Genomic DNA, 14,043 nt, shown 5'->3' on the forward strand with positions numbered 1-14,043 from the left:
CAAAAAGATCAATATAACATTCAAATCATATAAACAAGAAATAAAAGGGAAACGACTTATAATAAAACATGGCAGCAGCAGGTAAAACCTTGGGCACGATCCCCGAGAAGCCACAAGAAAGTCAGCCGCTTACACCTACACTCGAGAGTCACCATGGAGACCGCGGTGACAAAGGCTGACTGATTCAGCTGTGTGGTCACTGGCGTCAGGATTTTCTGAATGTGAAATCCCTCTCAATCAAGTTCAGAGCGACGGAAAATAGAACTTCCCCTCAGTTTACATAGTTACATTCCTGGAAAGTTCAGTATGTATTAAAACTGTGGGGACAGTATTTTTATTTGTACATAAAACAGAGTTTGGTTTTAGGTTCAGATAATTATAAACTGGTCTTTCACCTCAAGGGCATTAGAAAATGTGGGTGACAATTTTTTTACTCTGCATAACTATTCCTGCATTGCTGGCAAGATCAGAAGGATGCATCAGAAGGGGTCTCCCTCCCAAGACTTGTAAATTAGGGCCTAAATCACCCCCTCACATTTCCAAAACTCCCCCTAGGGGGCGGTACTGCTCTTAATGAGAACCACTGTTCTCTAAAGAGATGGCATTTTGGTGGGTGGTGTCCTATAAGCGTGCAAACCAGAATCTCAGACGTCTCCTTTTGCCTCATACTCAAAGACTGCTGGCATACAGAAAAAAATTTATCTTTACAACCAAAGATGGAATCTGAACTGCTTTAGATTAAACTGAATACCTTAAAGGGGTCAAGGAATTCAACAGACGACCACTTAGCACAAAACAAAAACATTTAATATAGGACTTTTCCTGGATGATAGAGGATGCTTGTCAACTTTTTCAGAATCAGAGGTCAGAGGCGAGATGGGGGGGGGGGGCAGGAGATACAGGGTGGAGGAGGTAAGGAACAAGGACAGAGAAAAAGTAACTGGAGAAACTTCACAGGAAAGAAGGTTCAAAATTTGGCACCAAGATAGACACACTGGTTTCATTTACTAATAATTTGGTTCCACTCTCATTTACTATGTATAATCACTTAATCTCAATTCTTCATATGTAAATTGGAGGATAATAAGGGTATTTCATACCATTGTTAAAATGATCAGGTGAAACATAATGTGTAAAGTACCAGGAAAATAGTAAAAGCCACTTGATGTTGGCTGTCACTATTTTTTAAAAGTTTCAAATGCCACTTGTTTCTAGAGTATTGGTGTTTAGATATATTTGAGATTTGGAATAAAAATGGTTACTAGACAGAAGAAGCAGAGTAAAATTCTATATTACTTTTTGGATATTCTGTCTCAGTTTCTTTTACTACAAACGTAGGTGAAATCTAAATCTTTAAAAAAAAAAAAAAAAAAGGCAGAATCTTTGAGAAACCCCGAATGGTGAGGGGCTCCTGGGTGGCTCAGTCGTTAAGCGTCTGCCTTTGGCTCAGGTCATGATCCCAAAGTTCTGGGATCAAGTTCCGCATTGGGCTCCCTGCTCAGTGGGAAGCCTGCTTCTCCCTCTCCCACTCCCCCTGCTTGTGTTCCCTCTATGGCTGCCTCTCTCTCTCTGTCAAATAGATAAATAAATAAAATCTAAAAAAAAAAAAAAACCCTGAATGGTGATAAACAAGGCTAATATTTGTAAGATGTTTCAGAAAAGGACTCTGCATTTCAAACCTTTAAAGAAGCAGAAAGGTTTGCCAAACCATTATAACTTTAAATCACAAACGTGTATTACAGCTGAAATTCCTAGATTTTTTTTTTTTTAAAGATTGTATTTATTTGACAGAGAGAGACAGCTAGAGAGGGAACACAAGCAGGGAGAGTGGGAGAGGGAGAAGCAGACCTCCCGCTGAGCCGGGAGGCCAATGCAATGTGGAGCTTGATCCCAGGACTCTGGGATCATGACCTGAGCCGAAGGCAGACACTTAACGACTGAGCCACCCAAGTGCCCCTGAAATTCCTAGATTTTAATGCTTTTCTTGATATTTGGTCCTTGATGCCATATATACATTATAATGAGCATTTTAGGGGCGCCTGGGTGGCTCAAACATGACTCTTAATTTCAGCTCAGGTTGTGATCTCTGAGTCATGAGATTGAGCCCATGTTGGGCTCTGCACTGGGTATGGAGACTGCTTAAGACTTTCTCTCTCCCTCTGCCCCCATCCTCCTGTGTGCATGGCCTCTCTCTCTCAAAAAGATAAAATAATACTAAAAATTAAAATGAGCATTTAATACAGGATCCCAAGCAAACTAGCTTTAGGATCACACTTGAGAAATGAACAGAGTGTGACAGACAACCAAATGTTGTGGCAAAGTTTTATACACAGTTCTTTTCGGAGGGCAAATCACCAGCTAAAATCTACCCCATCAAGGGCAGTAGACAATGAAAGATCTTTGTATGAGAACACAGTACATGCCTCTTTGGGGCAGGAGTCTAAACCAATTCCAGAGAGATTACTGAGCATCTGATATGGTATGGCTCCTGGCAGAGTAATTCAATTAATATCTGTTGAATGAATATATGAAGGTGAGTGTTGTTGGGGAAAAAGCATGAGAAATAAATCCTCCCTGATACATTAAACAATGAAAAATAGACACTTCAATAGTCTTTATTATTATGCTATTATTTTAAGAACGCAACATAAGACCTACCATCTAGGCAAATTTTTAAGCATACAATACAGTATTGTTACCTGTAGGGACTCTGTAGTAAAGCGGATCTCTAGGACAGGTTTATCTTGTATGACCAAAACTGTGTACTCTTTGACAAATACTACAATAATCTTTCAAACCACTAACGCCAGTACCGATTTATGACTAGTAGAAGATTTAGAAGTTGTTTTTTTCTTAGCATATATTTCTTTTGATACATAGCATACATTGATTAAAAAAATCAATACAATCTTTTTAGGAAAGCAATTTGGTTACATGTATCAAATACATAAAACTGCTTAAGACCTGGTAATTCCCTTTTGGAAACTTCCCCCTAATAGCAGTTACTGTATTCCTAGCAGCAGCTTTTATGTAGCACTTTCTATGTGCCAGGAATTATCCAACAACTCCAGGTCGCATTGCTACAGAGTAGAGGATCTAGAATTTGCACTTGGGCGCTGTGGTTCCAAATTCGGTGTTCTGACAACTTTTGCCGTCTTAGCTATGACGAGGTCTACTTTGGCACTGTTTGTAACAGGAAAAGTTTAGAAACAAACTAAATGTCCATCAGTGGGGTAGAAGTTAAATAAACACTAGGGGGGCGCCTGGGTGGCACAGCAGTTAAGCGTCTGCCTTGGGCTCAGGGCGTGATTCCAGCGTTATGGGATCGAGCCCCACATCAGGCTCTTCCACTATGAGCCTGCTTCTTCCTCTCCCACTCCCCCTGCTTGTGTTCCCTCTCTCGCTGGCTGTCTCTATCTCTATCGAATAAATAAATAAAATCTTTAAAAAAAAAAATAAATAAACACTAGGATATCCATTGATAGGACAAAAAGCAGGCATTAAAATCAAGTTTTAGAAATAACATGTTTGCATGGACAAACAAGATCATTGGCTTAGTGTGAGGGAGAAAGGCGCAGAAGAGTACACATAGTGATTTTGGTCTACTAAATGTTTTCTTTGTATAGTAAAAATTTTTCCTTGGTGTTTTGCTGTATCTTCCAAATTTTCTAAATGAACTTAAATTCCTTTTGTACTCAGAAAAAAAAAGTTACTAACAAATTTCTCTCTAGGTCAGCGCAGCCCAAGCAATATATAATGCAAGTCATAAAATTTAAAATGTTCTCGTAACCATAACCACGTTAAAAAAAGTAAAGAGGTGGAATTTTAAAAATATTTTTAACCTATAGTTCTAAATTATTTCAACAGATGACCAACATAAAAACATTATTTTTTTGTACTAAGTTTACAAAATCACTTTAGCACATCTTAATTCTGTCTAGTCACATTCCTCCTGCTCAACAGCCAGATGACTAATGACTACCGTAATGGACAACACAGCTATAGATTCTTGGCAGAAGCTATACTTTGAAATCACATGCGCCCAAACCAGGACTTTGCAACCCTCCACTAAACAACCTCAATCTCCATGTAACCAACTACACCTGTGTCAAACTGCTTCTTTAAATGCAAAAAGATGTGCTTGGGAGATACATGGATCTGCATTTGAATCCTCTAACACTCATTAGCTGTGTGCTCTTCAGCAAGTTAATTAACTTCCCTGTGAGTCATTTGACCTGTTTTGTAAACAAGGATAACAACACCTACTCAGAGTTGTTGACATTGAAATAATGTATTAAAACATATAATATGGAAAGCACTTGATAACAGATTTTTATTATCTACTCCTTGCCCTTTGCAACCCTCTTTATTCAAATTAAGTAAAGGTTAGACTTAGCAGAAGGGAAAATTCTTAAAATGGAGATGGTAGAAAATCTCATTTTAAATGGTCCTAAAACTAGAAAAAGGAATATACTCATTCACTGTTGGGAATGCAGACTAGTGCAGTCAGTCACTCTGGAAAATAGTGTGGAGTTTCCTCAAAAAGTTAAAAATAGAACTACCCTACCATCCAGTAATTGTGCTACAGGGTATTTACCCAAATAATACAGAAACACTACTTCAAAGGTATACATGTACCCCTGTTTGTAGCAGCATGATTCACAAAAGCCAAGATATGGAAGCAGCCAAGTGTCCATTGATTGATGATTGGATAAAGAAGATGTGAGATCTATATACACACATACACACACAACAGAATATTATTCAGCCATAAAAAAAAATAAAATTGTGCCACTTACAATGACATGGATGGAGCTAGAGTGTAATGGCAAGCAAAATGTCAGTTGGAGACAAATAACCTAGGATTTCACTCATATGTGGAATTTAAGAAACAAATGAACAAAGGAAAAAAAGACAAAATAAAGAAACAGACTCTTAATTATGGAAAACAAACTGATAGTTACCAGAGGGGAGGGAGTGCAGGATGGGTGAAATGGGTCGATGGGGATTAAGGAGGGCTTAATGAGCACTGGGTGATGTATGGAAGTGATGAATCACTATTGTACACATGAAATATAACACTGTATGTTAACTGGAATTAAAAACTTAAAAAGCCAAAAAAAAAAAAGTCCTATAACTAATTTTGGGGGCTATGGAAAGGCTTGTTGGGGAAATCCAATAAATACATTTGTCCTTTGGCGGGGCGGGGGCAGGGGGGGGGCTGCCTAACGGCAGGCAATGAATGGCACACAACTTTGCCTCACACGGCTTTCGCTCAGCAAACATTCAATTCATTTAACAAACAGATATAAATTACTGAATATGTGCCAGCATTAATACTAGACAGACGTGATTAGGAGTGGGGGAAAAAATGGGGGAGTATATTCGCCTAACTAAATGGAGGAATGAATAAACCAATGAATATTGTACCTTTTCTAATTTTTCTCAACTCAGTTGTCAGTTTTTTGAGTTGCTACTCTTGTTTCACCTAAGATTTTACCAGGTCAGTAGGTAATGGGGTTTCTTCCAAAAGGTTCAAATGAAATATGGTCAGTCTACTATGGCTGAATGTGGGTGAAGGGTCTATGTGGGTTCAACTTTTGTGTGGGTTTCAAGCATTTCAAAATAAAAAACTGAGAAGAACATCACCAGTTACAACGGAAGGTAATCATCACGACACGTGTCAATGCTTTTAAAGCATCATTGTTTATAATAGATCATCAGAACCATATAGAGGCCCCCAACAGGTGAAGGACTAAGACAATCCCCATAACCAAGAGGATAAAGTACTGAACGGCAACAAACTTACATCTGCAGACTTTGTCAATTCATAGAAATATGTAATGAAATGTGAACTGAGGGAAAAAAAGCAGACTAGGATCCATGATTACAACAACAAAAATCCACGTGATGTGCACTTACAAAACCTAAAAATGTATTTGACCAGGCAGGAATATTACTTCCTCTTCTAGGTAGATTGCCCAGGTTCATAATAAAAAAAATAAATAACATCTATGGTAAAGGCTGTTTGCTAAGCAAACATATCCTACACCAGAGGGCGGGATAGCCAGGGAAACTGCCTGTCTAGTGAAAAGAGCACCAACAAAGGAGCACTGGTTTTCAGTGGTCATGATAACATGCAGTGATACAGTTTAACCACCACTTGGAACCTTTTTCCTAATCGGAGTAATTATTCAGAACAATATACTCAACACAAACATTTGATGACTAGTGCCAGATTTTATTTTTACATAACTTCTCAATCTTTTAACCGCAAGAGTGCATACAAAGTGGAGGGGGGGAAGCCTGCCTTTCACTGTTACTGTGGTCTGATATCATGCAACATGGATCAAAGTAGCTGGTTCACATTAAGAGACTCCCCAATTTTCTTCCACAAGCACTTTGTGCTTGAAAACATAAAAACTTGCCAAATCATTTAGTACTTAAAATTAACAACACTGTCATCATCTCGTGGCTTAAATGATGACTGAACAATAACTCAAGATACTTGCTTTATTAATATAATTAGTATTCTTAGATCTTTTAAAATTGCTCTTCTCTAACCCTAGAGGGAAAGGATTTCAAAAGGCTGAATACATATACTGATTCAGGATATGATTTCTCACACATCCAACCTCTGTAATTTGGATTATAGAGCAATATAGAGTAATTCTGGCACCAACTCGTTGGCAATGTTGTTTGAAAACAAAGATACCATTACACACATGATCCAGCATTTTTTAGTTTGCATTGCATGTAAGTAAATTTGTATAATAGGTCTTCTTTAATATAAAGTACTAGATTTTTTTTTAAATGATTGAGAATATAGTTATTAAGAGACACTCCTTGGTTCAAAAGCTCAGAGGTAAAATCTAGGTAGAGTTTGAACACAACTATAAAGAGAAGAGATCCAAATTGCATTAACTTGACAAAAACTTTTGATTTAAGCATTAAGTTCTCAGGTAATCTCTTTGGGGGTACACATATAAAAATACCAAGAAATAACAATGTTTGATAAAGTACTTGCCTTGTCCCCAAAGTATCTACGCCTTTAAGTAGAAGGATCTAAACGCCAATTCTGGTTATAAAGTCTAACATCTGGTGATCTTGAGCAAAATACTTAATATCTCTCTGATTCAAATTCCCTGTCTATAAAAATGAGACTTAATATACAGTTATTTATATTTAATATATAATTTCTAAATTAAAACAATTAAATGATAAATGTGAAAATGGTAGTCCCAATCATTGCTAAGATATTATCCAGCAACTGTCTTATTCAAATAGATAATTTTAAAAGAGCCTTTAACCAGTATCAGAAACACTTTTTTGCATAACTTCAAGCCCTGGGGCTAATTACACATGACACAAATCTTGCCAACTGTACTGCTTAACATTAAAAGAAACTTATAGTTTTGCATCGCTTTATGTCATAGGGTTAATTACACACAACAGAAATTTCACCAACAGAACTGAACTATTTTAGCTTAAAGGAGACTTTGAAAAAAAAAAAAAGATACTAACAGTCCCAATCACATTTAAAGAAGCCAACAAAAAGGGAAAGCTGCGCTGGATAAACGCAGACTTTCTTGACATAAATTTATCTACCAAGACAAACTAAAATACACACCTCAAGCAACCAGTGCCTGTAAGATGGAAAAAGAACGCCATTAACGCACAGGACTCAATGACACTGAATGACAGCAGAGGCGTTTACTAAAGTTCAGGTCTCCCCACTACTTCTCTGACAAAATAAACCAACACGACACACAAAAGCGGAAAACCTCCAACACGCAAGGCACCGGCTTACCCGCTTGCAGCTCCCCTGAGTAGCTCCAAGGAAAGGGGGCAGGAAGCTAAGGTATATTCAATGAATGAAAGCGAGGACTGGGGCTTTGGGAAAGTGCACGAGACGGACCCTACCTTTCACAGATTTCCCAATACTGTGTAAGCGAGTGATGGAACTGTAGTTTTGGGCCACATTCTTCAAAAAGGCTTCCATCTCTTCCTGGTGGTGGTAGCCGAAATCCAGCGCAGCTACCAAAGGCAGCAGCAGCCCTAGCCAGAGGCGGACGAAGTCCATGTTCTAGAGATGAATACAAATAACAAAGCTGAGAACAGATAAGGAAAGGGTTGTGGACGTCACTAGCTCGGCTCAGCACTGTGCTGTCAAGTCTCCTGACACTACCGCTCCCTGCTTCCAAGAAGGTAAAAGTTGGAAGCAGCACCTTCGGGAGTTGGTGTGAGCCGAGCACGAGTAGCCTTGAGTGCCCTCCATCCCGCCGCCCGCCCCTTCCTCCCTCTCGTCCCGGAGTCGCCGCCGGCCGGCAGCTGCAGCAGCTGCGAGAAGCTCCGCGCGCGCCCTCAGCCTCACCCCTGCCCCGACGCGCACCTCCAGCCGTCGCCTGCCGCTCGCCGGGACCCGGCATTATAGCAGGGCGGGGGACGGGCGCCCCCAGGCCCCGCCCCCGGCGCCTGACTGACGTGCCGCCGGCCCACTCGGGCGCCGCGCGGCTCCCTACTGGGCGGGGCCGAGCGGCGCGGCCAGGGCGGCTCAGCGCCCTTCGCACCTGGGCGAACAGGAACGCGCGCGGCGCGGGGTTACGAGGGGCGCGGCGGCCCGTGCGGGTGAGCGGCGGAGGGCGGCGGAAAACCGAGTCGCCTGTTGGTCCGCCCTTGCCCGCGCCGGGTGGAATGTTCCTCCCCTTGCCACGGCGGCTCCCGCGAGAAATTTGGCGATTGGGTGTCTCCAGCTGCTGCGAGTTTGCAGCTGTAGAGCCGGGCCCTTGGCTCACCTGGAGCCCGGGACGCAGTGAGAGCTCCACGTGGCTCTCACGGGTCTCGGCGGCGCGGGTCGTAGGGGCCGAGCTCCCGGCTGTGCCAGGCTCCCCAGCCCTGCTCTGAGGGCGCGTGTGTAGACGTTTTAAATTGCCAACTGTGCAGTATAGGAAAATTTCCAACAAATTTATTTGGTGTGCGAGATTGGCTCAATCAGTTAAATTTAAAACGGGAAGTCACATGCAAGAAAGCACAGCCACTATTTGTAAATCCAACACTCCTTCCACCAACACTCCCTAGGCCAATTTTAGTTCTCTTTTTCTAAAATGCTTCTTTCTGGAAGGATGAGGTGGTCTACATTTGCACGAGGGATAAGAGATTTCACCAAAGCCTGAGAGGCGGTTTGTGGCGTGGGCCAAGACCACACACCTGTCACACGTTACCTGTCAGAGTAATTGAAGATTCCTGCCGAGGTCCAGTGAATATAAAAAGCTTGAAAACCACCGATTTGGAGTAACATTCCTCTTTAACAGATTCAAAATACTAGTGCCCCACTGAAAACTAATTGAACAGAATTTCTCTCGAGGTCCTGGAAAGGACATTTTTAAAAAATGCATTGAGTGAACCCAATATGCCATCCGAAGCTGAAAACCGCCATTGATTTGCCTGCCTCTTCCTTGTTGCAGATACAGATACAATTGTAGAACTGAGCTCTCAGGAACAATGAGGCCCCCTGTGATTCCCAGGCAGCAGAGCCCAGAGAGAGAAAACCTAAGACTGTAGCGTCACAAGATTTGGGTTCCAGTCCCTGCGCGGACTCTCAGTGGTTGTGTCAACTCACTGTGCCTTAGTTTCCTGGTCTGTAAAATGGAAATAATAATTATACGTACCTAACTAAAGTTGGCAGGCCCATTGTAACAACTGTATGAGGTGTTTATTAAATAATCTAGTTTAATTCATAAGTCTTTAGACTTTTCTAAGAGTTGGAAAATCTTGACATTGTTGGGTTTTTGAGCGGATTTCTTTTTAAGTGTGCAGCAGTTACTCTGCCGTGACTTCTAGCAGATGGCTTGAAGAGATTCTTTCACTGTTGTTCATTGACTAAAAGGTCTCAAAGGAAGTGGAATGGAGTTGAGGAGGTTACATTTAGGCAAAGTTACTATAAAAATAGGAAAGGGAGTTGATGAGGAACAAAGTGAAAGCTTGCTGATTGGACTTTAGAAATGCTACATTTGTTATAGAAGAAAGTAGTTATAGGATTTCCTTCAGTGGTACTGCGGCTGGAGACTGGAGAAATAGTGGCTTTGTCAATACTGAGGTAGAGATCGCAAGGGTTGTTGTTCCAGAAAATCAAAGGGGTGAAGTATAGTTGAAATTACTGCCCTTGGAATTCACAGTAGGTAGGAAGGGAAGCAAATTCAGAGAACCAATCAGAGAATTGAGGTAGAAAGAGTACAGAGGATTGAGGGCTGAAGGTCTAAAACCTAGTGACTCAAAGCATGGTCCAGGAACAGCATTGACAGCACCTGTAAACTTGTTGGAAAGGCAGGCTCCCTTGTCTCATTACAAACCTACTGAATCAGAATGTGAATTTTAATAAGATTCTAGTTAATTCACAGGTACATTCAAATTGGATTTGCACTGGTCTAGAGGTAACAAAAGCTTAGTACTAGAGTCTAGTGAGAAATAAAGAAAAATAGAAAGTTGGTCTAATACAGTAAAACACTAAAGTATGAGGCTTCAAAGGTGATCTAAGTATGACACCACTAACAGTAAAACCACAGTAAAGAGGCTAATAATTTGACAACATAAAAAATGTATACCTTCTGTAAAGGAAAACTCAGCACAAATGTTACCTGAAAAATTACAAACTGGAAGAGAGAATTACTAGCTCTTACAAAACCAAGAAAGACATTAATTAGCAGCCCACAAACGGAGTAATACAAATGACCAATAAACATAGTAAAAGCTACCAAAGTGGTTAGCAATCAAAGAATTTACAAATTTAAAGGGCAAAATAGTATTATGTTTTGCTTTTCACTAAGAAAGATTTAAAAGATGGATAGTACTTGGACAAGATCTGAAGAAATGGCATTTCTGCTGTTTGAACGGTACTATAAACTGATACAACACTTCTGGAGAACTATCTGGGAATAGACATCAACATTTAAAATACGTTCTTCCTTTCTAGGACTATAAGCTATGCAGGTAATTCAAAGAAGTGCTGAATTTATATATGTTAGGATCTTTACTAGCACCACTGTTTTTAATTGTAAAAAAAATAGATAAATGTAAATGTCAAATAATAGCAGATTGATTACATCAATTGTTCTCAGCTGGGGCGAGATTGCCCACAGAAGCCATTTGAAATAGCAGGAAACATTTTTTTTTTAAGATTTTATTTATTTATTTATCTTTTTAAGAGCGAGGGAGGGGCAGGAGAGGGGAGGGGCAGGAGAGGGGGAGGGGCAGAGGGGAAGGAGAGGGTCAGACAGATTATTTCGCTGAGCATGGGGCATGATGCTTGGGCTCCATCTCATGATCCTGAGATCATGACCTAAGGGGAAATCAAGAGTCAGATTCTTAACTTACTGAGCCACCCAGGGGCCCCTAGCTGGAAACATTTTTCATTGTCATGACTAGGAGGATGGTGCCACTGGCATGTAACTGGTAGATGGCAGGGATGGTACAAAACATCCTACAATGCACAGTACAGGCCCCACGATAAATTATCCGGCCCCAAATGTCCGTGCTGAGGTTGAGACACCCTGGGTTAGATAAGGAATATTACATCCATAAAATAAATTATTTTTCAGCCATAATAATGATGATGTAGATCTGTATATATTGGCTTGGAAAGGTCAACCATTGAGTGACAAAAACCCGATTAGAAAAGTAAAATGAATGGTAAGATCCCATTTTGGAAAGCAAACAAAAAACTATTCCTAACAGCAAGTTTAAAAGGTCACAAAAATGCTGAGTGGTATGCTCTGGATTGCAGTGTTTTGATTCTCTCTTTTGAATCTTTCTGTATTTTCTAAAAAAAAATTTCCAGCAAATGTGTTACTTCCTTTAATCAGAAAAATAAGGTATTTTCATCTAAAAGCAGAACAGAGCAAAAAGCACAGAAGCATCCGAGATGAACAGTTCTGAATGAATACAATATCAAAAATTCTTTGTACTGAATTAGAGAAATGAAGAGTGAAAAAGTGAATTACAGAACTGCGGAAGGCCACTGGAAATGGGATATGAAAGAACTGAAAAGGGAGAGAGTAGATCAGTCTTGCTCAAAGACGCTGAAGTTCCCTGAGTTAGTGGCAAGAATTGGAACAGAGGGAAAGACTATAGCTATGGGCTAAATACCTCAACAGAGGTCAACAAGAATAAGAGAAATGTAACTCGATTTTGTGATCTTTAAGCTTTCTTTTTTCTTCTTTCAAAAGTGTCACAAGAAAATATGAACAACTAAAAGAAATTTTGGAAACCTACAAATTCCACTTGCTCAAAAACAACCATTCTTAAAACAAATTTAGGTATCAATCTGTCCTTTAGCATTGCATAGTTGTTTCTATTTCACTATTATATACAGAACACCCATAATCATTCGTAGAGCTAAATCTTTGAGCACATCCTTATCTTCTTAGGATCAATACTTAGATAAGCAATTGCTAGGTAAAAGAGCATGTACATTTTTAAGATTTTAAATATTTTTAAATATTTTAAATAATACCAAGTTGTGCTTCTATAAAATGTCAAAGTATAATTTCAAAATGTTATAAAATAATTCTCATACAAATACAGTTAAACACAGTCAAGTTTTTAACTACCAAGAAAATCAGCAGTAAACAAAGCTGATTTAAAGAAAGATAAGATAATTAATGTGTATAGGTAAGTATAAGAAAATACTGAAGTCATTCTAAATTATTGCTAAATTAGATAGAAATCTGATTAATGTCTTACAGAACATTAAATTATGACCTTTGGTGCTATCTTCTTTACACAGCAGAAATTATGAGCGTCTTACCAATTTTCCACAAGTTAACAACTAAATTTCTTTTTTTAAAGGATGAGTTTTAGCTTATGCTTATTAAAGAAATTGAATCAATAATGAATAACCTTTCCAAACAGAAAGTATCAGACCCAGGTGGGTTTACTGGTGAATTCTACCAAACATTTAAAGAAGAAATTAAACCAATCCTCTACAAACTCTTTCAGAGGATAGAAGCAGAGGGTACACTTCTTAACTCATTCTGTGAGGTCAGCATTACCCTAATACTAAAACCAGGTAAAGAATTATAAGAAAAGAAAACTATAGGGGCGCCTGGGTGGCACAGTGGTTAAGCGTCTGCCTTCGGCTCAGGGCGTGATCCCGGCGTTATGGGATCGAGCCCCACATCAGGCTCCTCCGCGGGGAGCCTGCTTCTTCCTCTCCCACTCCCCCTGCTTGTGTTCCCTCTCTCGCTGGCTGTCTCTATCTCTGTCGAATAGATAAATAAAATCTTAAAAAAAAAAAGAAAAGAAAAGAAAACTATAGGCCAATATCTGTCATGAATATAGATGCAAAAATTCTTAACAAATTATTAGTAAATCAAATCCAAGGGAGCATAAAAAGAATTATACATCATGCCCAAGTAGGCTTTATCCCTGGTATGCAAACCTAGTTGAACATTCAAAAATCAATGAATGTAATCCATCACATTCACAGATTAAAAAAAGAAAAACAGGGGCGCCTGGGTGGCACAGCAGTTGAGCACCTGCCTTCGGCTCAGGGCGTGATCCCGGCGTTATGGGATCGAGCCCCACATCAGGCTCCTCCACTATGAGCCTGCTTCTTCCTCTCCCACTCCCCCTGCTTGTGTTCCCTCTCTTGCTGGCTGTCTCTCTCTCTGTCAAATAAATAAATAAAATCTTAAAAAAAAAAAAAGGAAAACCATATGATCATATCAATAGATGCAGAAAAAGTATTTGACAAAATCCAACACCCATTCATGATAAAAACTCTCAGTAAACTAGGAATCGAGGGGAACTTTCTCAACTTCATAAAGACTATCTATAAAAAAACTGTAACTCACATCATACTTAATGGTGAGAAACTCAAAGCTTTTCCACTAAGATCAGGAACAAGGCAAAGATGTCCCCTCCCATTACTCATTTTCAGTATTATACTGGAAGTCCTTGCTAATACAATAAGGAAAAAAAAAAAAAGCAAAGGCATACAACTGAGAAGGAGATATAAAACTACTTTTGTTCACAGGTGATATGATT

The 14,043-nt window shown here is 39.7% G+C and overlaps 1 protein-coding gene across 2 annotated transcripts in view; it reads right to left on the reverse strand.

The window, feature by feature from the left end:
• The window catches only part of CPM (carboxypeptidase M), a 68,711-nt gene extending 60,307 nt beyond the window's left edge, over positions 1-8,404 (reverse strand). For both annotated transcript variants that reach the window (XM_040637244.1, XM_040637245.1), the window contains exons 1-2: positions 8,375-8,404; positions 7,924-8,086 (exon numbers count right to left, since the gene is read on the reverse strand). In XM_040637244.1, coding sequence (XP_040493178.1) covers positions 7,924-8,083 — 160 coding nt within the window. In that variant the 5' untranslated portion in view covers positions 8,084-8,086; positions 8,375-8,404. The remainder of the gene's footprint in view (positions 1-7,923; positions 8,087-8,374) is intronic.
• Positions 8,405-14,043: the final 5,639 nt, after the last annotated feature.

Source organism: Ursus maritimus, unplaced genomic scaffold (genome assembly GCF_017311325.1).
Source record: "Ursus maritimus isolate PB19 unplaced genomic scaffold, ASM1731132v1 scaffold_21, whole genome shotgun sequence".
Taxonomy (NCBI): domain Eukaryota; kingdom Metazoa; phylum Chordata; class Mammalia; order Carnivora; family Ursidae; genus Ursus; species Ursus maritimus.